Source organism: Tasmannia lanceolata, unplaced genomic scaffold (assembly GCF_043159265.1).
Source record: "Tasmannia lanceolata isolate RefF3 unplaced genomic scaffold, GAP_Taslan_0.1 ptg000013l, whole genome shotgun sequence".
In the NCBI taxonomy this organism is placed as follows: Eukaryota; Viridiplantae; Streptophyta; class Magnoliopsida; order Canellales; family Winteraceae; genus Tasmannia; species Tasmannia lanceolata.
Genome location: NW_027518690.1, coordinates 35,889,539 through 35,913,634, shown reverse-complemented (window position 1 = coordinate 35,913,634; position 24,096 = coordinate 35,889,539). Strand labels below are relative to the sequence as shown.

General features: G+C 37.1%; 1 protein-coding gene across 2 annotated transcripts in view; it reads right to left on the bottom strand.

Moving 5' to 3' along the window:
* The window catches only part of LOC143890042 (RNA helicase family protein), a 136,641-nt gene that overhangs the window by 108,944 nt on the left and 3,601 nt on the right, over positions 1 to 24,096 (bottom strand). For both annotated transcript variants that reach the window (XR_013255107.1, XM_077394566.1), the window contains exons 2-6: positions 17,461 to 17,553; positions 17,227 to 17,331; positions 12,124 to 12,341; positions 9,024 to 9,076; positions 8,783 to 8,899 (exon numbers count right to left, since the gene is read on the bottom strand). Coding sequence is in view for 1 of the 2 variants with exons in the window: in XM_077394566.1 (XP_077250681.1) it covers positions 8,783 to 8,899; positions 9,024 to 9,076; positions 12,124 to 12,341; positions 17,227 to 17,331; positions 17,461 to 17,553 (586 nt within the window). In the remaining variant the exon portion in view is untranslated. The remainder of the gene's footprint in view (positions 1 to 8,782; positions 8,900 to 9,023; positions 9,077 to 12,123; positions 12,342 to 17,226; positions 17,332 to 17,460; positions 17,554 to 24,096) is intronic.

The following is a 24,096-nucleotide window of genomic DNA, read 5'->3' as shown; positions in this document are numbered from 1 at the left end:
ATTTTCAGCTATAATTTTAGCTTCGCATATATAATGACGGTCTTCTTTTAGTCGTTCAAGGAGGGCTTCGACTTTACTTTCAACACTACACAACACTCTATATTCTCGCTCACGATTCAATCTCTGTTGATTCAAATAGTCGAGCGCATAAATATTCATAAACGCATCACGAACATCCTCCCAACGACAGATTGGCAGCTCACGTCTTCTACGACGGTTCGTTTCAATGTGGCTCCATGAGCATCGGGCTTGTCGTCGCACAGTTTCTTTAGCCCAGTAGATAGTCTGGCGGTGATCATGGCCATTGTACTCATGATATGCGTCTAGAGCATCAATCCAACGTAAACATGTATCCTCATAATAGCGAAAGTGAGTGCGGCCATTCCAATAGCTTTCGTCGTACCCATCAAAATAAGGAACATAGGGCGGAGCCATTGGGATCGGCGTCGAAAACTGAAATCAACCATCTGATTTGTTTGTCATGGCGAAAGGAACACAACACTTGTCTCAGATCTCAAATCGGATGAGTGAAAGCTGATGATCGGAAGAATGGGTGCAATCAACGGCTGAGATGGGTCCTGAAACTGTGCGGAAGACTACGGTCCGCTGCTGAAAATAGGCTGAATGCGCTCTAAAAGTTGTCACGAACAACTTTCGTGTTGAGGTCGAGGGCCAATTTTGAGCAGAAATAGCCCAAACAAGGAGAGAAAAACTAGCAGAGAGAGAGGAGAGAGAAACGTATTTTCTATTCTTCTTTTTTTCTGATTTCTAATTTTTATTTTATTTTATTTTATTTTGGGGTGGGTGGGGTGCCTAGAGGTAAAAACTGGGGGGTAAAATAGTGTAACTTAAATGGGAAGGGGGGGTGTGCAAGGGAGAATGGGGTATATAAATATATTCTTTTTTTTTATCTGAAAGTGGTCACGTTACCACATCAGTGAAAGAGAGGGTAGGAGTATCCAAGGAAAAATGGGGGGTTAAAGATTGTAATTAATATAAAGGGAGGGTGCCCAAAGGAAGAAAGGGGATGTGTGAAAAGTCCTCCTTTTCAACTGAAGTGACAGATTGTCACGTGAATAGGGGGTTCCAAGGTGAAAAAAGGAGGGATGTTGAATAAAGATAACGACTCACTTTTGTAGCTAACTTACTAGGTAAGGAACTTACCTTTTGCCTTTTATTTTCTTCTCGATAACACGTACAGAAACAGGAAACTTGCCTTTATTTTTAATCTTTCATTTTCCTTACTAAAGCAGCAGCAATGTATTTCTTTCACTCAGGCAACTGAAGGCAGCAAAAAGGCAATGTGTCCATTCCGTATACTCTATATTTTCAGCCATTTAAAAGCAACAGTGGGGCCCACATGGGATGGTAATAGCAACTTACCTTTTTTTCTTTTGAGACCCGTACACACTGGCACAGGTTACCAATGTAAAGAAGAGGTCACCAATGAAAAGGGATAACTTGCTATGCAAGGTGCCCAATCTTCCTACTTTCTAGGTTTCCTTCTCAGAGAAGGAACCTATTGCCTTATCCTTCGGTACAAGTCAGTTGCTCTGTAATTGCCTTTGAAATTAGAAGAAAAATCACGGATCTGTGTTACAACCTACACGGAAACAAAATCGAATGGGTGAGTAGAAAGTGTCTTGTGGCTGTTATGAAAGGTGTTGTTGGGCTCTTTAGGAGGTCTGCTAGAATGGGTTTTAGATGCACAGATCAAGGAAGGATTGAGGCACAAAAACAGATGCTTTGGGTATCGTTATAAGAGGGTTAGAGGGAGGCCTTATATGGAGGTTTGGCTGAGGATTATGGGGAGAATTCTGGGCTCCTATGGGTGGCAATTTGCAGGTTAAGAAGGCTGATATTTAAAAATAAAAGGAGGTGTTGGGAGTTTGAGGGATGGGGCGCTCTTGGAGATGGAGTTCTCCGGTTGGGCAACAAGGAGGTGGTGGTGGAAAGCGGCTTAGGGAGTCGGGCCTCTATAGGAGAATTTAATGGAGTGTTGGGAAGAGATTCTATGGTTCGGCTAGAGGTTGAAGACAACCGAGTTGACTGGTGAGTCAACTCAGTAGAAAAAAGAACACTTTCTTCTCAGATTTTCTAGGAAACACGAGAATCTTTGGCTCTGATTTTGCTGAGATTCTTGGATCTTTCGCTTTGATACCAAATTGATGCAGCACCGTGAAGGAAATAGAAGAAAGGGGAGAGAAATAGACGAAAGGGGAGAGAAGAAGAAGAAGAGAATGGAAGGAGAACAATAGAAGAAGAATAGGGGTAGAAGAAGAAGAAGAGACGAAATTAAGGGCGAAGAGAAGAATATGAGAAGAGGAGAAGAAGAAGAAAACAGTAGAGGGGAAAATCAATCTTTATTAATCATCAAAAGTTAATAATCTCTACTACATAAGGCCTATATATAGGCAATTAGGAGTCCTTAAAATAAGGAAACTGCCTAATTTAAGAATCCCTAAAAAGTAAATATTGAAATAAAATTCCTAGAAACTAAAATAACATGGAAAATAAATTCCTAAACTAAATAACATGGAAATATAAATCCTAATGGGCAAATATGCCACTTATTGGCCTATTATCTTCATCACTCATCTTATGCACATGCTGCTTCTTGGTGGCCCAACATTCTGATCCGTACAACATGGTTGGCCTCACAGTTGTCTTATAAAACTTTCCCTTCAACTTGGTAGGGATTTTACGGCCGCACAGAACTCCTGAGGCAAGCTTCCACTTCAACCAACCTGCCCTTATTCTATGGTTAACATTCTCTTTAATCCCTCCTTCCTTATGTAGAATTGAACCAAGATAGCGAAGGATATCCCTCTTAGGTACCTCCTGTCCAGTCATATTTACTACATCCACATCCCGCCTCCTTACATTACTAAAGTTGCACTCCATATACTCTGTCTTAGTCCTACTCAGTCTAAAACCTTTGGATTCCAAAGTAGTTCTCCATAACTCTAACTTAGCATTTACTCCTGCTTTGGTTTCGTCAATTAAAACTATGTCATCTGCAAATAATATATATATATATATATATATATGTGTGTGTGTGTGTGTGTGTGTGTGTAAAAAAATTACAATGACCATAATGCCCCTAATGAATGATGCGTGCGTCAAATAATAGCCATTCTCATTGAAGTGAATTTCCTATTCTATAATCACTCTGCATGATTGGGGTTTATTGATTGTTCTTCATGTGAATTTATTCTAGTTTAATCACTAATTTTCTATCCTAGATTTATTCTTGTTTCATGCCCAAATCGTCATGTGATAGATTATTTAAATCTATGGTTAATTGGATTTGTTCCAACAATCATCTTGGACTGATTTAGTATGTAAAACCCTTCGTGGGACCGCATCAATAATTTTGCATGAAATCTTCTTTCATTTCCCCTTCTTCGGCGTTGACAACAGCCTTGTAAATGTTTTGACGAAAACAAGGCCCTTATGTAAAGCCTCAGATATATGGTTTTTGCAATCAGTGAAATTGGGAAACCTCGTGAAAATCAGGTATAAAGGTGCAACGAATAACAAAAGGGGGCAAGAAACTCTTTTTCTTCGATCAGGCAAAGTTTTGCTCCAGACCTGCAAAATCGTGTTCCGCTTGCTTCCTTTCGTGGACGAAATGGAAAGACAATAAAATAATATAGGACATCCTAGTGAAATGGCATGAATGATATTGCTTCCACTGGGGAATGCGGACCACAATTTCCAAGGTCATGGGTAGACCTCTAGAGTGGTCCTACGCTAAAATAATTGAGGCAGCTACTAACTTTGATCTCCACACCATTTGCACCATTAATACTTCTAAGGACATAGCCCAACACCAACGATTGAAGAAAAAAGGACGAGAAAAACAATTGATTTAAGAGGTTATGTAGAAAAAGTAGTTAGGAAAAACTCCAATCCTTCCAAATGTACAAAATTTGTTTTTGTTCTAAATATCTGAAAACATCAGCATAATTATGCAGACAAAACATATGGAGGCAAATCTTTCCTTCTTGTGATACTTATTTCCTAAATGGTCTCTGGTGTATTCAAATGTAATATGTTCAAACCTTTTTTGATGAGTAACACTTTTTCTGTTCTTTTTTTATAAAAATAAAAGTGTTCAAACTTTTTTGATTAATAAAATTTCTTTTTTATTTTCCTTTTGCTGAAGAAATAAAAAATTACAAGAGTAGCTGAGATTGTACAATAGATAAATCTTCATAATTAACCCTGCCCTGGCCACAAAATTTGCTTCCCCATTAGCATCTCGGATAAATAGGACAGAAGACACCACTAAACCACAATTTATGCTAAAGTTCAAGTAAAAAATTTGCATATCTCAAGGGTTGGAGCTAATTTAAAAGCCGAAGAATCACATTACGAAAGTCACCATCCACAACCACCTTCTACTTAAAGACTTGCAAAAGACACTCAGTCTAAATCAGAGAGCACACACCTCCACCTTATTTGTACCTCTACGACCTAATGCACCCAAGAAAGCCCGCTTCACACCTCTCAAATGGTTCCAGGCAATCCCAGCTATCACCATCAAACCCAAGTTTGTCAGAAAACTAAGATCAATGGTAAGCATGAGCAGTCCTTCCAATGATGTGGGGGATCACCACAACATTCCCTTTAAGTCATGATGGTGGCCTAATCTCTAGCTGATCCAAGGGCTGGAAATTGAGGATCAACCAATTCAGCTTGTGGAAGGGATTGTTAGGAAAGTGCAATTTGGCACATGCTTCTATAGGCTTGGTTTTCATTTCATTTAGTTGGCATTTTAAATGCATTTCATTAGGATTTCATTTGTAAGAGAGACCTATAAAAGGCTTCCCTCCTCATTTTCATTAGAGTTTTTTCATTGTTCATTAGAATAGAATTTGGGGAAAAGTTGTAATCGGTTTTCTTCTCCTTGGGAGAAAACAAATGCTGAAATTTCACAAGAGGATCATTTGAGCTGGAAATCTAAGCTCTTCCTCTTTGTTCTCTTCTTGATTCCCTGAAGCTTTCAAGGAGAACTCTGTCTGAACCTATAGCTGGATGCCTCCATCATTCAGCTCATCTCTTGAAGAAAGTTTTCTGAATTTTGGAAGAAGAATTACAACTTCTGTTAGTGAATTTAATGCTGTGGTTTGCTGAATTCATTTGAGGCTTTTCCATCAAGATTTCCACTATTTCCTTGTCTTTGGTAAGAGATGTTTGTTCATGTTGTTTTGGTTCATGGATCCTTTGAATTGCTTGTGAAAACCTACATGGAAAGTTACAGGAAATAAGATCTAGAGCTCTCTTGAGTTTATATTCTGATCGTGATTTCATTGTTTGGAGTTTCATCAATTTGATTTCAATATTTTGCTTGGACCTGATTGTCACAAGATCCGTTCAATGACCTGAGCAAAAGAAGGAAAACTTTTCTGGACATTGGATTGATAGATCTGGAATTTTTTAATCTTTTTTCCAGATCAGGTTTTGGTACCTAAAATTTTACATGGATGACCATTTCTTTTCATGATCTTTGTTAAATAACAGGCTTCCATCTAGATTTTGATTTTTGGAGATACTTAGGCTTTAGCTGAGCTGTTTTGTTCATTAAAGTTCCGATCAGACCTAGAATTTGGCTGTCTCTTTCAAGATCTAATCTCTCTGTTTTGCTTAGAAGTTCCATCATTGTCAGATATTTGATCCTCATGGGTTGTTCCTTATGTATTGTTACAATTCCTTTGATTAAGCTCTTGCTTTGAACAGGAGTTTAAAGTTGAAGAAATCTCAGGCTCTTTTTGTGAACCAAATTGAAACTTGCTTTTCTACGTAAAACTCTTAATTAGGAGGCCATGGATACACGATCAATAAGTCTTAGCTTGGCTTCAGATTAGTGACAAAGCAGATTTCAGGTTACTTGTGATTTGAAACACCAACATTTCAATCATAGTAAGGACCAACCATCAGTCCTCACTGATACCCCGCATCACCTTCCAACAGTTTGTTCCACCTAGTCTTGATTTTACCTCTTCTCCAGTTATCTTCTAAGACTTCCTTCCACTTAAAGAAGAAAATTGTGTGACTTATACCTCTAAACTTATCATAATTTTTTGACTTCGAGTGCAATTGTTATCACAATCTTTCAATCTGGAGTGACTTAATCGGTAAATCTACTAACATGTATCTCCTTCCACATCCCCCATAGACTGACATGGGTAGTAATTCCCACAGTACGTGATATTGGTTCCAAAAGAGCCTCTCATCCACCCCCCTAAATATGTCTTTCATGCTTCTTGGGGATAAACAAACATACCAAATCAGAGAAGAAAAAACGTACGAGATACAATGCATGCCATAATAGCGAATGAAGGTGTGGCTAGCATTCTCTCCGCTCCTCTAAACATGACACATGTGCTCACAAATGTCTTCTACTCTTCAAACAATCAAAAGAAAATATCTTATTTATTATAGTGGCCCCGGGAGAAAGTCTTCACTTGAGGCAAAGGTAGCACTCCACACCTTAAAACATGGGGAAAAAAGACGTCGTTTGAAACAAAGAAAAAACATTGACTTCCCCACATCCAAAGTGTACGAATTATCCAATCCAAGGCAATATAGACTTCTTGTTTACTAAACAAGTCTAATGGATAGTCACAAAACTCATTCTAAGATACCTCCTAACCTTTAAAAATCAATCTTTCATACCCCTCGCCCTTTTAAAAACATTCCGAACCAAAATCCCTCGAACCCTACAACCCTATAAAGGCATATGGATGTGGGACACAAATCCTCTGCCCCAACCGAGGACCCTTCCAACCTTACCCAAAGCTCAACCCTGACCCTAAAGTAAATACCAATTTTTGATATTTTACCTACTTAAAGATAAGACTTCCATGCACCTGAGTAACAGCATTTAACAAGAGCCTCACAATCCCACCCAAAATTTCCTTCTCATATTTTCTGGAATCAATCTCCTCCATAAAGCCTCTTCCCCCACCTCCAAATCTCCTAAACCCTTTTCTCAATAGATATTCATTTTCCTTGCCTAAATTATCAATCCAAAAGACCCCATTCCTTTAATTTACACATCTCTCAATCAAATAAATGGCACTTTTGCACCATGCCTCTACCCTCGGAAAGGAAAGCCCTTTGAAGTCCTATACAATCCACCATTGAACCAATTTTTTTATCCATTTCACTGTTTCCCCACTTAAAAGTAATATAGTAACCTTTTTGCAATCGGTTCAACCAGAGTTATAGGAAAAAGAAAGAGAGAGAAAAAATGAGCGAAAAAAAATGAGCCCGACACTTAGCGGTTCAACATCCAATCCAATTTTATAATATTGGATTGACCTACAACTTTGGCACCCTCAACTAGACCAAGGCTTTCTATTGTCACAAATAATTTATTGAGCACGTCACCGATAATCAATCAGAAGAAAGGAAGAATGAGTATCACCTTGTCATAGACCCCTAGAGCTTCTAAACAATTCTCCAGTGCGCTGATTTAACAATATAGAAGAATAAGATTTCGAAGTATTAGTTCTTATACACATCCTCCACTTACCACCAAAACCCATCCCCCCTAACACATATTTTAGAAATTTCAAATCCACATTATCATATGATTTTTCCCGATCCATGTTGCATATAATCCTTGGTTTTTTTCTCTATACTTAGGAACCAACATTAATTGGTAATAGGAACACTGCCAAGGATATTGTCTTCCCTTCAGAGATGGACCTGTTATGGAATACAACTTTCCTAGCACCTCATACATCCTCAACATGTCTAGAGCATTAATCTTGAAGAGGAAATCGAACAAGCTTATTGATTTTATTTCCCATGCTTCTACAACCCCTTTGATGTTACCAATAAGCAGCATTTACCCTTTCGTTAAGTAGCAACTATCATGGAACTCCATGAAAACCTTCATAGTGTTGTCATCTGATAGACTGAGTCCCGTCCCAATTCTCCTGTAAAGAGGCTATTCAAAAGTGATCTAAACCTAGCACTTTACTTTTATATACATTGACCATCATCTTTTCACTTTGTTCCTCTTGAATTCCATTACAATCCAAGCACTCCTCTTATTGATATGTTTCAAAGTTCTAGAACATCTATCTTAGGTCTCCACCCCCTTTCCTTTAAGGTCAACTTCTTCAAATACTCCACTAAAGCCGTAAGAAATCCATTACCCCACAGTTTTTTAATGCAATGTTTTCCTCTGTGTAAGAAAACATTGTATTCTTATTGCTATATTTCCCACCAAAAATTTCAGTCTCGAGTCTTGACTTCCATCTCCAACTAATGGAGTTTTGGAATTAAGATGGAAGTCTATAATCACATTTCAGCTACTCCATAAACTTCTTAATACTTGTAATTAGACTTCCAACGCGAATTTTGAAAAAATACCTTATAACATTAAAGTCCCCTACGTCACAGCATGGAAGATTTCAAATAGCATCCACATGATTAAGTTCCTCCACAATCTATAGATCTTAGAGTCAGACTTCATATCAGACACTAAGAAATATTTTAGATAATATAGCTACAAAGCTTGTAAACATTTACTAGAGAATACCAACACTAAACAAATATGTAAGTATTAATGAGAACTTGAAAAGACGTTAACATAAAAATGAACACAATAATATACTGGACTAAGATGGGAAGAACCAAACCATGAGATGGCAACAGGGCACCAAAAATACTTGTGGGAAAATGAAATAAAGATTATATTAAAAACCATTCCATCCAGCACTTCGAGAAAATTGAAAATTAAAAAAAAAGTTTACTTTACCTGCATTTCAGGGGGTAAAGAACCATGAAGCGGAAGGATTACGGCATCCATACAAGACCCTTCCTCTAGTTTTTGAACTTTCTCCTCTAACTTGGACACCATTTTGTCTATATCATCCTTAAATAAGATGTACCCAAGAGCAGAAAAAATAAATACTAGATTGTCAATTGCCAAGGAAAAAGAAAGTATTAAGATATTGGAATCTAATAGCTATTGGTAAACCTCAAAACCAAATAATCACCTGTCCTGTCATGAATATTAAGACATCCCCTTTTGGTTCCCGGGTGTGAATATCTAGCAAGAGAAATCAGATTAATAGTAAGTAAAGGTGTCAACCAAATAAAAAAGTACAAAACCTCAAACTAGAAGGTAATTAGGGAGGGCAAACCAAGGACAACAAAGTTAACTATTTTAAAATAAAACGATCTTAACAGTCAATTTACAAGGATGATATTGTTCAAAAAATGAAAGAAAACAAATGCATAATTTTTACTATAATGCACCAAGGAAGCTATATAATTGAATTGTGACTTAGTTCATACTATGTCTTGATGCAAACATTTTTGTTTCAACTTAAATATCAAGCAACTATAGTTAATTTTTTGGAATGGTAGTAAGAATAAATTTCATTCTAAGAAAAAAGACCGAGGAGGTCTATACAAGGAATCAATAGGACAATAAAAAAGCATATAAGAACAACCCCGCTAGGGGTAAAAAAGAAATACAGGAACTTGAAAAAACGGGACTCGAGGGGGAAGGAAATCAAATAACTCCACCTCCACCCTCGACACCCCAGCTCTAGCTAAAGAGTTGGCCACCGCATTGGCCGATCTGCAGACAGGGCAGAAAGATAAATTGGCTCCACAGACTCTTGGCCACCGCATTGGCCGATCTGCAGACATGGCAGAAAGATAAATTGGCTCCACAGACTCTATCATGGATCTCATCAAACGCAATCCTCAAAAATCCATTGCCATCACTAATTGACCGGACCACCCTTACCTGCCCATCAAAATTTGCTATAGCATTCCTTCAATAACTTAGCATGTATATAAAACACCGGAAAGATTGGTCAAACAAATCCTATAGTACATATTCTTTAAAATTTGTACTACTGCACTGATGCCATGAGATAATTTTTCACTCCATAATTATCTAAGCTCTTTATAAATACTCATTAGAACAATTTGACTTATCCATCACATAGACTTGCCTTTAAGGAAATGTGATTGAAATAGCTACATATGAAGAGAGAAAATCAATTTCTACTTCTTACAGGACAGTAGAAATCATCTTAAATCTTAGCTGCAAGTTGACAAAGAAAATGGCATTCATAAGAGCATACTTTTAATACAAATAAAACCTTTGAATTCCCACAACCAATATACAGATCTTTGATAATTTCAATAAATAGTTGCAACCCACCAACTAGAAGTCAACAAAAAAACATTTTTTGAATATTTACTAGAACTCAAAGTTTGGGTGGAATTCATTCGATCAAATTGAAAACGCCACACTAACAGCAACAATTATGCTAGAGAGAATTCAATAGGGTGAAAAGTCGATACAAGGATCAAAAAGTGGTGCAACTCAACCAGCACAATTGCAAAAGAAGAAGCGTATGAACAGATTCTTATTCAAATCAGCAATTACATAAATAATAATCTGCACTTCTGCATAGAACCTAAAAACTTCAATCAAATTCTAAATATTGATGTAATATAATGAAATCCCTTTATTATGATAATATCCAAGTCCATTAGCAGAAGAAATTATTCAAAATGGAAACACCAGTTGGATGACAAGGACCCCAAAAAATCCCTTAAAACTCCCAAAACGTATAAGAAACTTGCTACAAGTACCCTAAACCCAATGCAAACCTATTTTCTACTCTTCTCTTAACTCAAACTTGCATAAAAGACCTCGTTTATGCAGTCATAGGAAGACTGTTAAACTATTTTCAATTTTGAAAGAACATTAATAGCATGCCATACGTTTTTTGGAAACTCTCGACATTTCTAAAGTCCAAAAAAAAGTTATGGGATCAATTCTTTTGAATTTCTGAGGTGGGTGTGACCCCCCACCCCCCGCGGGACACACGCACCAACCTGCTGACATCAGCAACACTCATTATGACATCATTTTGGGCCCACTTTTTGGCAGCTTTTTTTTCATTCTTTGTTATGTGGGTAAAAGAAGTCCTTGGGGACTTTTTGGACCTTCATAATTGGATCAATCCTAATTAAGAATCTTATCGTCATATGCTTACAAGAGGATTTATATAGAACCCAGGCATATATTTTGAAGAAAATAGGGAAACAAAACATACAGGTGGAGGCCCCAATGATCTTAGCCATTCCTCCATTGAACCTTGTAGTAGCCAAACTGAAAGTCCAGCTTTGTACAGTAGCTCGCCCCTCCCAATTGATCAAAAAGGTTCAAATTTGCCGTTCAAGCACGAATTGAAGCAGTTCCAGATCCCAATTAAGGTCACTTCGTCATCTTATGATTTGAAACTCAATTCCGCCTACAATATCTCTATTTTGGACAATTCTAACGCTCCATAAAATGGAGATTTCGCCACTGAAATGTCAATGGCCAGATTTTATCTTTCTTACTGTCCGTGTACGAGCCACCAAGCAAAACACTAGAACAGTCCAAAGAGGATTTTTTTTTCTTTTATGCATGATGTATCCATGGAGGGCCCAATAAATGAATAATTTCGGCCATTGATCATCAAGTGGACCGGCAGTGATATTTTTGCCCATTTTTTTTCCTTTGAACAAATAGGGCCTTTCACCATATAATTCCTGTACTCACAAAATTCTTTTTATTGAACCATAAACAACCATTCAAAAAAAAAAAAAAAACCTACATAAACATAATATGGTGTTACCTCAAGATTCAAGACGAATCTCTACCATGCTCTAGAAAGAAGGGATATATCAGATCGTAATGCAATACAACATTTTGTCCATAGCATCCATTTCAGCTATGCATATTTTAATGCATTTTCAGAGTTCCTTTATACCATGATTTGGTCCATAACATCGTATTAAACAGCCAAAAGCAATACAATTCCCCCACCGTATATTAGTTGCCCATTTTCCAAAAATACCATATTAAATTCCAGTATCTTAAAAGACAATAAGGGGAACATAAAACAACACTACAATAGCAACAATGCATGGATAGCTCATCATCATCCACAGGCTTAGGTAAGAAATGTAGAATCATGAATGTCCAACAACGTCAGCAACAAACAAGAGAGCCACAAAAAATCAAAAGTTGCATATATTATTAAAACTTATGTAGGATTGGAATCAAAGTTGTAACTATACCAAGAGCTGCTTTCAAAGAAGATTCAAGATAGCTGGTAGGACGCTCACTGCTGTACAGTATTTCCACAGGGAATAACTTCCCAGGGACCGTCAATATGGGACAATTGGAGAAAAAGCTTGATACCTTGCCACTATCCAGGGTTGCCGAAGTGATCAAAACCTTAAAATTTGAAGAACGCATCTTAACCAAGCGTTTCATCAATCCCAGTAATATGTCACTAATAATCAAGCAATTAAGAAATCAATGTTAGTTTTCATGTCGGTAAAATGCTGCGATGAGACTGAGGATTCACGAGATCTGCTAAATAAATATTTAAGGGAAAATTACAGGCAAGAAATACTAGATGAATAGGGGATCACGCAGCATTATAAAATAATCAGAACACAAACAAAGCTATATTGTTTGGATAAATGCAAGCTTGGGACACAACAGAAGATAAAATATATATATATTCAGAAAAAAACTATATCTGAGAAAGAAAATTGTATGAAGGGAAAAACTCCTGAAAAGCAAGACTTAAGCATAAGCAGACAAAAGGAAGAATAACATAAATGACAAGCACAACAATAGATGACCCAAGTAATTTCATTAGCACAGCACTGTCTCCTCACATATGGGATCATCATAGTAAAGAGTGATTCCCCACTCAAATCACATCAAAGAAGCATTTAGACTAAACTAAGGAATGTATCAAAGGCAATGACAGAGAAATTTTTTAACAAATATATCTGGACTTAGCCATAATTGAAATCAGTCAACTTAAATATGACCAGCAGAACAGTAGTTTTATTGAAATAGGTCAACTTCAATATGTCCTGCAGAACAGTAGTTTTACTATATAGTCAATATTAAGAATGTACAGTGGAGAAACCTTCAAGCCTATTTTAAAACTGGAGAGTATATCTGATGTGGTATGTCCTCGCATAAGCATATTAAAGACCAGAGAGAAGAACCAAGGTATGAGAGATAGAGAAGTGAAAATATCAAAGGCTACTCAAAGGAAAAGTGTTGAGGGGCATCCAGCCAAGATTTCGAGTCACTGGCGTAGATGGAGGCAGCAGCAACAAGTCATTGCCCCCATTTGGTTCGATGATGGATTTCCTAGTGGTGATCGAGATGTATCCAAACTCCAGATCATAGATCATCCAGAGTTTTAGAGATCATTAGATTATTAATTATTTTATGTTAGGGTACTATTAGGACACCGTAGGGAGTACGTCTTTTTTTACGTGTCTTATTTGTTTATTTATGTTGTACATTTTATGTCACATGTAGTTATGTAACTACCATCACCTCTCATCTCTTAAAAGAAAAGGGCTTGTATATTTTTTTAAGGACGAAATAGATTCAGAATTTTGGGTGTGTCTCTCACTTTCTTACATGGTGTGACTCTTTGCAGATTCTTTGGTGTGAAATTAAGGACTTCTTGGTATGAGATTAAAGATTTTTTTTCATAAAAGCATAAATAGACTTCCCAATCACTTTCTCTTCAATTGTCTTCTCTGTCATAAACTTCAGATTCAAACCCACACTTGATCAAAATCCATTCCATAACCTTGGATCTTGTTTTTCTAATCTTCTAAGCCCCCCTTCATTTTTTTTTAAAAAAAACCAAAAAGCCTTTTTGCCCCAATTTGTCTAATCCACCTCAAAGTGAAACCAGAGTTCAAAAGTAAATTTTGGATCTTCCTTTCGGCCTTCTTAAAAGTCTATTGTTACTTTCAATTGATTCAATTAAATCCCAAATCGCTAAAAGGTCCAAGTTTTAACTTGTCCCCATGGAATTTGCCCTCAAAGGTCAAATCATCTATATCGGAGTGTTGTTTGTGCCTAATGTGAGGTTGTGTACAGCAAGCCTAATCAAACTTATCTATTTAAAAGGGACTGCACTTTTAGAATAGTTATGAACGTCCCAATCCATTTCTATTGGAACCTTTAGTGTTCTTAAGGTGCCAATTGTAGGTATCAAATTTATTTAGTCCTTTCATAATGATCAATTGCTTGTTTGATAAATTTTGTAGTTCCAGCATACGATTCGTGCATGATTATCATTGCTCCACTTGTTAGATATTCTCGTTAGAGGCCTCAAACCATAAGATACAACCTGTTATACTTTTCCAAAGTCTTACTAATAGTAGACACTTGTCCTAGTTACGTCCTTAGTGTCAATAAGTTGTAGGATTAGTCAACTTGTGACTTGTCCTACGTCAAAAAGGAACATGTGTCTCACAAAATTATAGCCCGCTCTCCTATTTTATTGGATTTATTTAAGTTGATAGGGCCCGTCATTTGTTTCTTTTATGGTACAAGTTAGGATGGAGCCCATTATCTCCTATTTCTTTTAAGTCATTAAGAAGTAGTAAATTAAGTGACTTTTGAATAAAAGATGGCCTACTTCACGATTCATGCATTGTTCAAGTCACTACGTGTTTTGTTTTCTTTATCAGTCACCTTAATTCGGGTTTTCAAAGTGCGCATCAACATGGAAGGCTATAAATATGATGTAAGATCACTTTTTAGAGCATTTTGCGAAATGAAATAAAGAACAGTATACAAAGTTTTTAAGTGTGTGTTTTTGCGAAGAAAATCTTATTATATTGGTTCTTAATTTTTAGGGTTTTAAGAATTATATTTATCATAAATTGGTATCAAACCTGCATTATTTGGTATTAGAGCATCCATTGTGGATTTTTGTCTACAAAAGTATCTTGGTGACCACTATCAGTTGCTGACAAAATACATCCAATACGAATTCCATATCGGACAAGGAGCAAAATGTATAGATGACAAATTAGAATAGTCCATATTTTGACAAAATATTACAGGAAAGTTGGATTCCATATCATTAGAATCTAACAACCAAATATAAAACATGATATTGCACGAAAATGGCTAGAAATATAGATATGTATTTTGAGACATATCAAACCAAAAGTATGAAGTCCATCGCAATGTTTTTCTTAACAAATGAGGGTTTGTAGATAAAAATAAAAATACTAAATTTAAAATGTAAAAACAAATATATATTGTTTTGTAGGTTAACTATACACCCCCCATTTCTACATATACATCTAATTTATATTAAAGCAGACAAAGATTAGCTAAATTTTTTCCTTTTTTTAGTAAATTCTATAGGTTTGATGCGTGCATTTACGCCTCCTTTTCACGGTTGAACCCCCACATGAATCCCAAAATGCTCTCTCCCCGGAATGATGCACCCACCGCCTCACCCCACTATTACATGCCCCCCTCGTCCATTTGTGAGCTGGGTTTCTAGCCCTTATTTCTTTCCTTGTTTCCTTCTCAGCCAACAATAGAAAATTCAACATTGTTGCAACCAGCAGCGGCTTCCTTCTCTTCCTGAAACGACGACTCCAGCAACAACCCCCTTTGTTGCACCTCCTCCTTAACCCCAAAAAAATGGAGGAAATCATGTTCGTTGAAGATGGAGATGGGTTGCGACCAATCTACATAACCACAAGCCCTAATTTTTCCCTTCTTCAAAACCCTAGCCCTACAAAACCCCACCCCAAACACCTTCTTCTGATTTTTCCATAGCCGCATTCCAAGAAGATTTCCATCTTTTTGCCAACTCTTTTGTTTCAATCCCTCCCCCAAGGATGTGACAAATTTTCGTATCTCTTCCCGTCTCTCCAACAACGGGTTCCTCGCGGAGTACATGAACCATTTCCAATAACTCCCTGACCGGAATTCGATGGTCTGTCTCAAACTGGGACATGCAAGCACGGGCATCTTCTTCCGATTTTTCCATAGCCATAATCCAAGAAGTTTTCCATCTTTTTCCCAACTCTTTTGTTCCAGTAGCCAAGGATGTGAAAAAAAAATTCCTATCTCTCCCCGTTTCTTCTTCTCCGTCTCTCCAACATAGGGCTCCTCACGGAGTACACGAACCATTTCCAATAACTCCCTCACCAGAATTCTTTACTTCTCTTATGCAGGTTTTAAATTTGTTTGGATTTTCTTTTGGGTACTTGCAATTTTAATTCACTGAAGGTGCATAGCCCTAAAATCACCTTTTATTTGTTCATTCGCACCTAAAAACAGCTGCAGGAGCTCCGTTTTTTTTTTTCTACCTCTTCTAGGAGACAGCTCTTCAACAAATGGCAAAATGATGTGAGATGATGGGACAAGACTTTATTTTTAATATATTATCAGCCAACTTTTCAATGCTTTTCAAATCATCATACCATATCTCATTTCCCTACCCGTTATCTCAGGTTTACAAAATGCATTGATTAGGGGAAAAAATTCACACCTCTCTCTTCATAATATCTCTCTTTTGTCTTTGCCATAAGACTCCTTTTCTATTATTATTTTTTCTGACTTTTTCTTTGCCTACAGAATTTGATGGAGATGTTTGGAACGGAAAAGTATTTCTAAAACTACGTTTTTATGGATTCTAGGAATTTGATGGAAATGTTTGGAAAGGAAAAATGTTTCTAAAACTTCTTTCTGAGTAATGATTTAGGTATCAAATATGACTTATATTTACTCCTACCACCAATCAGTGTAACTTTTTATTTCCATTTTGATTTTTTTTGTGCTTTTGTGATTAATCATTTAATTATCATCTTATCATAAAAATTTTGCGTTCTTTTCTACTCAGATAAGAGTTTTCATCAAGATATTCTTTTGCTCCCTATCTGTCTCTCCTCTAAATCTCCATTTACCTTTTTCTTTGCCGCCCTGTGCATCACACGGTTTTATACGCGGGTGGGCAGGCGCGCACGCGCGCGCGTGTGTGTGTGTGTGTGAAAATTTATAAATTATGAACTTGTTTCTCCATTTTTTCCATTGTAGCACCTGTCAAAACTTGTGCCCGATGCATGCAACATATTATCACAGATTCACAATCAGTCAATTAATCAAATATCACTCGAACAAGTTCAAAATATGAAAGTTATGCTCGTAGAAGTTACGAGATCTAGATAATTTTGCTAACTCATGAGATGCGAAAGAGTAATAAGGTTCAAAATGTAAACGTTTTAGACCCTACAACTATCCAGGTTTAACTTGTTAGCACACAGACATAACTGTGTGGCATCAAAATTGAATCACGGAAACAAGCAAAAGAGGCTTACGTATTTAGACTTCTCTCATGAGCTTCATCCAATATAATTACAGAATATTGTTTTAGCTCTGGATTGGAAAGGCTTTCACGGAGTAGACATCCATCGGTAAGGTATCTGGGGATTCCAAAAGTTAAAATTAGAATGGAAGTCCCTATACGCAAAAACTGACTTGAACAAATGAGAAAGGGAAAAACAGAAAATGAGATCATTCTTCAAGGCATAGTCTAAGAAATATAGTATTACTTGATACGAGTTTTCTCCGACGTTCGATCCTCGAATCGAATGGCATAACCCACTTCCTCCCCGAGTCGAACGCCAAGCTCATGGGCAACCCTCCTGTAAATAGATAAAGCAACCACAATCATAGATCTTAAAACATTCATTATAAAAGTTGTATAGTATAATATATTCTGCCACAACATGCAAGCAAAATAACTTCCATAATAAATAGATAAATGTGAGAAGGCGGCGGGGATTAAGAAGTTGGAAGGAATGCTCAGCCGGAAAAGGGCTGCTGGAGAAAGGGACCCAAGGAAGGACGAAACTATGGACTCAACCTCGGATGAGGAGCTCCTGGCATTTGAAGCTGAGCGACTCCTTCTAGAGCTTAGGAAATGTTCAAATTAAAGGGGACTCTATTAGATTTTCGTAATGGATGGTACAAGAATACGGATCGTTTTAGTCAGGACGAGTTAATTTTATTTTTTTATTTTATTTTATTTTTGGATTTAGTTGCTTCGTTTTATTGGTAGTGGGTAATTTTAGGTGGTCGCTTTTGGTCATGGGGGATGGGATATGATCGTTTCACGGCACTTTGGTAATCACCTTGGATGTATCCCTTTAGAATCCATTATATGTATGTAAAGGGGGACTACTGGTCCCTACTTCTTGTAACCTGTTTTTTATCTTTAATATCTTATGTCATCTTTCAAAAAAAAATAGATAAATGTGGTAGTGTAATTTAATTAAAACACATAAAGGACAACAAATTGATGAGTTCCCACAACATGCCTAGTTACATGGATGTGAATAGAATGGAAGGTCAATAAACACAAGTCAACCGTCAATTTTACATTTTCCATGGTGCCAAAGTGGTAGATGGAATGGTAAACCAAATTAAATATTCCAATGAGTTTACCAATCAAAATATATATATATATATATATATATATATATATATATATATATATATATATATATATATATTCCATTGATTAACTGGTTATATTGCGTGAAACTTTTCTAACTCAAGAGATCAAGGAAGGATTTAATAGTTTTTTTCCTTTCCAGAAGCACAACACTAAATAGATGCAATATAAATACAAAATAATAATAATAATAATAAGAAGAAGAAGAAGAAGAAGAAGAAGAAGAAGTTGTTGTTGCATGGATGGACTATATAATCCGTCCTAATAAAGTTGCATGGATGGACTAAAGAAGTCGACCCAAACGGAGTAGGTACTATATAAGAGGGAAGTAAAACTCCCCCCAATTACCAAGAGAAACCATGAAACCATTTTTACACTAAACAGATGCATCAAGTCACTTTCATAAACCTCTGCTTATCAAGTCCACTTTTCCTACAGAAAGGACAGAGCTCAAGCTACAGATCAAAGAAAATTAAAGCTAAGTGACAGATAACCAATTTTATGGATAGTGCCCAACAAAAATCTCATGATAATGAAGATCAACAAGAAGAGAGACCTTCCAATGAGCGCTCACAGAAACCTGAAAGCATAACACTATGGGTGAGGTTTTCCAATAAAAATCACAACGTAACCTAGGTAGATCGGATTTTGGCTTTCTTTCATGGAGTTTTCTTCTCGTGTTAAAACTCTTCCGGTTTTTTTCACAAGCACGATCAGCTTATCTACCTATTGAAACAAATTACATGAGATTACTATAGTAAACCTCCCTAAATTTCTCAACCACATCAGATTTACTGACATTAAATCAACTACCCCACTGATGTGGCACAAATCGAACTCTCCACATCCCAAAATCAAAGGATAAAAGATAAAATGGGAAATGCAATATTACTTGACATAATTAAATAACAAAAAATCATGCATATGGTTGGTATTAAGCGTATGAAGTAGATGCTATCTTACGATGGAAGCGGTCTGATCACCAGCCAAAATTGTCAATCTCACCATGGTTTTTAGATTGAGGATTGACAGCCACAGGATACAACATCTCCCACTCGGAGATCAAGCTCAAGATGTTTCAATGGCCTCCTAGGCGACAATCATCCTTAGAAGATAAATACCCTATTGAAATCTCATTCGTTTCATAACCATAATGTACATAATCATATTGATGTTTTATGCATAGTTACCGGAGTGGGAAGCGAGTGAGAGAAGCAATGTGGGAAGCGAAAGTGGGAAGTGAGGGGTTTAGAAAAGAGAAAATGCAGGAAGAGAAAAGTAATAAAGAAAGTAAAGAGAGAATGTGTGCGAAACATCCTTGAAAATCAACATGAAGCATATAATAAGCCTTGATGGAAGCAAACAAGAAGTGCATAGAAAGAGTGGGATTGTAGTAGGGGTAATTTAGGGAAAATGATAAGTAGAAAAGAAGGCGTCCAACAAATTAGAATTACAAGTTTTAGGGACTTACACTTTCACATGATTTATTCATGTAAATTTGATGTTAAGTTTTTTGGGAAAAGATCCACATAATTTTAATTTGGAATTTAAGATGAGTTTTCAAGTTTAAATGCACGTTTTTTTTTTAAAAAATAAGGAACGTTAGCAATATCAAAAGGAGAAAATTTTCTTTTGGAACAAATAATCACCTAATAGGAAGCATGCTGTTTGTTAAGAGGAAACGCACAGGAAGCGTCTGGGAAACATGCTTTCCCTAAATTTGGGAAGCGAGAAGAAGTTAGCTTCCGAAGTGAGTTACGGACTTCCCATCCAAGTAGGAAATTTCCAGTACTTTATGAGTTTACTTTTAGAATCAATCTCATGATCTTTTACTGTGGTAACTGTTGCTTCATTGTCACAATATATACAAATAGAATCACTGATGCATCTCCTAACTCCAAAGCCTCGAGAAAATGCCTAATGCAAGCAGCTTATAAGATATCTACGAATTGAGATTCCACTACCTTTGTGACACATGCTTTTAACTAGAACAAGAGATTGCTTCTCTTTCAAATAGAAAATGCCTAATCCTAATCCAAACTCTAGTTTGATTTTCTATAACTTGTATTATCTTTCATTTAACCATATCTTCTCTTATCTAATTTTCTCCTTTGTCCATCATGGACAAATCATTAACATGTGTTAACTTACCAACTTCTCCAATAGCTTAAGCTGTTGGAGAAAGGCATTATGTATCTTTTATACTTTAACACTCCCCCGCACGTGTGGCCCACTTGGCAAACACGTGGTACATGTGGTCCCACTTTGGGCCGACCATCGCATGCGAATTTTTGCTATCCGGGAGGTTTGAACTCAAGACCTTTGGCTCTGATACAATGTTAACTTACCAACTTCTCCAATAGCTTAAGCTGTTGGAGAAAGGCATTATTTATCTTTTATACTTTAACAACATGATAATATGATAAAAGAACCCTCATTAATCCAAGTATAGAATGTGGTATACCACTATCTTAGCATATGAATGTGGTATACCACTAACTTAAGGATTGTTTTATTCTGTTAAGGTGAAAAGGAAGAACACCTTGGAGAACACCACCAAAAAGTCATGGTCCTTGTGGACTAAGTATAAAATAAGAAAGAAAGGAGAAGGAAAAGAAGAATAGGGAAGATGGAGTCTATGATGTGTGAAGTGCAACCCTACGACTCGCATAAAGTCCTTATATGTTTTTCATGTAAACAAGATTACAAGAATACCATTAGGACACCAATAATTATGGGCCCCGTCCTTGATACTTTTTTAACATTACAAGAATGCCATTAGAACACCAATAATTATGGGCCCAATCCTTGATACTTTTTTTCGAACAAGTAAATTTTTTAATCAAAAGAAGCAGCATAACTTTAAAGGTTTGAAAACCCAACATATAAGGAATAAACCCTTACAAATTAGGCATCTCATATTCTCATCCCAAACCCTCAAAACAGAACAAGAACCCCCATAGTTTGCTAATCTGCTCTAATATTTCCTTCACAATAAATGGGAGTGCAGGAGGTATTTGAATAATCTAGCAACAATTTCATATCATGAAATAGACCTCTTAATCTCCAACAGGGAAGACTATTCCTTAAGCCACGAGGAAGTAATTAGAGTATCGCCTTCAATCCAAATTTTATTGACATTACAACCCTTTCATTTTTGGATTCATATCCAAGATGCCTCAGTATCATCCACCTGGCTCCCATCACACGGACCTGCCCTACCATTAGCATTCATAATAGTACCTCCAAGCCAAACCATCTTAGACCAGGCATTGATCTTGATGCTCTCGTCAAAATTACCCCCAAGCCAAACCATATGAGACCTTGCATTGATCTTGAGGCTCTTGTCAAAATTCAGTTTAATACAACCAATAGGAGCAACCAAACAACATGGGACCTTTTGGGACAACATAATCCCTACAAGTCACAAACAAATTAGTCTTATATCTACAAAGAAACATCGGTAAAATGACATGTTTCAGAAGCTCTTTCAGAGACATCAATTACAATTTTATTAATTATTAACGCTAAGATTCCTAAAAAATGTGATTGTTACGTGCTCTGCATACAATGCTTGTTACGTGCTCTGCATACAATGCATACTATTGATCGAAATAGAATTTTGTATATACATGATAACCTTTTGTTTCCTAAAGATCTGCTACTCCATCCCCAAATATCTGTCTGGGAAGCACATTTATTGAAATTGGGGATATTAAAACGATTGATAAGTCCAGACAAGGGAAGATCTGTGTGTATAATAAGAGTATGCAGTATTTTCTTCAAGGAAACCACAAAATGGAAAATTCGTCAACCCAGAAATTCACCTTAGCTAATTGATCTCTCGCGTGAATTTTTCTGCTTAAAGCACACCGGAGAAAAGCAATTGCTCTAGGAAACATAGGGTGCACTCAATACTGGGAAAATTGCTTTCCATGAATAGGACTTTGCGGAGTAAATATTATTTTATTCAGGTTTCCATATGACTCCCTCATTATCTATTGTGGCTGGAACAATATTAGAGCAAAGTTTAGTGATAATTCCAAGAACTCTTTGTAGGTTTCTATGACCATAAAGGTAAGTCATCACAAAGGTTTGAAATTTGAGAAATGCCATGAGAATACATGTAATCCGCAATGGATGCCCTAGGATTCATAGCTCTCTTAAATAGATTTGGGAAGAATTCAACTAGGATAGAGTCATCGGACCACATATCCAATCAAAATAGATTATTCACCCCATTTCTTATGTTGCATACGGTTAGAAATGGAGTTAGGTTTAGAGTAGAAGAAGAAGAGGAATGGAGAGATGGAGAGTCTCCACTAGGGAGCTCCTCATGTAAATGATGTATATATATAGGCCCATCTAGGGAAACAATGGTACAAAGACTATAATACCCTCTACACTATAAGTAATGCCTAATCTACCCTTACATTATTCAACACTCCCCCTCAAGCTGGGATGTATGAACTCCAGCTTCCGACAAAGAAACTACAACAAACAACTAAAAATAACAAAAAAAGTACAATAATCTCATACACACATCCAGCTTGGTATAACACTCCTCCTCAAGCTGGAGTAGTGAATACATAATGAAAAACATAACAAACAAGACAACAGCCACCATGAGAGTACAATCGTCGAGATTAGCGGCCTCCAAAAAAGAAAGGGCTCCCCCTGAAGCAGTACTACGGCAAGAGCGATCAGAACAGGGCCTCCCCCTGAATGAGAGCCCAGAGAATAAATCTGCAAACCACAAAGGATCGAACGAAGGCACTCGGCAGGGAAATAGTAGTGATCCATCGAGCATAAGGACATACCAAAGGTGCGCACTGTGAACAAAGGCGAAGTAGCACTAGCTGGCAGAGACATCAGCTGAGTAGCGCAACGCCAAGAGAAGAAGAACAACCACTGGAAAGGTGATCAGGAAGATAAGAAGAAAAGGAAGAAGAAGATAACCAACCAACGATGGGGGCACCATCGTCCGAAGACAAGGTCGACGGCATGAACATCATCGCCTAAAGATAAGAAGAAAAGGAATGAAGAAGATAGCTAACCAACGATGGGGAAACCATCGTCTGGAGACAAGGTCGACGGCATGAACATTGTTGCCTGAAGATAACCAACCAATGGGGAAACCATTGTCAGGTGACAAGGTCGACGGGGAAACTGTCGCCTGAAGAGAACCAAGCAACAATGAGGAAACTGTCATCTGGAGACAAGGTCGATGGTATGAACATCGTCGCCTAAACCATCCAACGATGGGGACACCATCGTCTGGTGAAAAGATCGACGGGGAACCGTCGCCTAAACAGAACATCGAACAACGACGGTGGAAATAACGACGTCCGGTGCCGATAAGAAACCAAACAATGCGAAGAGGAAATAATGAACAATGAGAAGAACGACTGACAATGCAAAGAAGAAACCAAACGACTGAAGAATGGTGAAATACATCAAAGACAAGACAACATAAAGAAGGACGAAGAACGGAATTGTCAACAACACTCTCCCTCGGGCGAGACTACATGAGCCCGGATGACAACAAGACAAGACAAGACAAGAAGACAATACCAAGACAACAAAGGAAAAGACAACACCAACAACTACATGACAACACAACTACATGATAACACTACCAAATAAGACAATACTAAGCCAATAAAAGACACAAAGAACTACATGACAACACTCCCCCTCAAGTTGAAGGTCGAATGCCTTCAACTTGCAA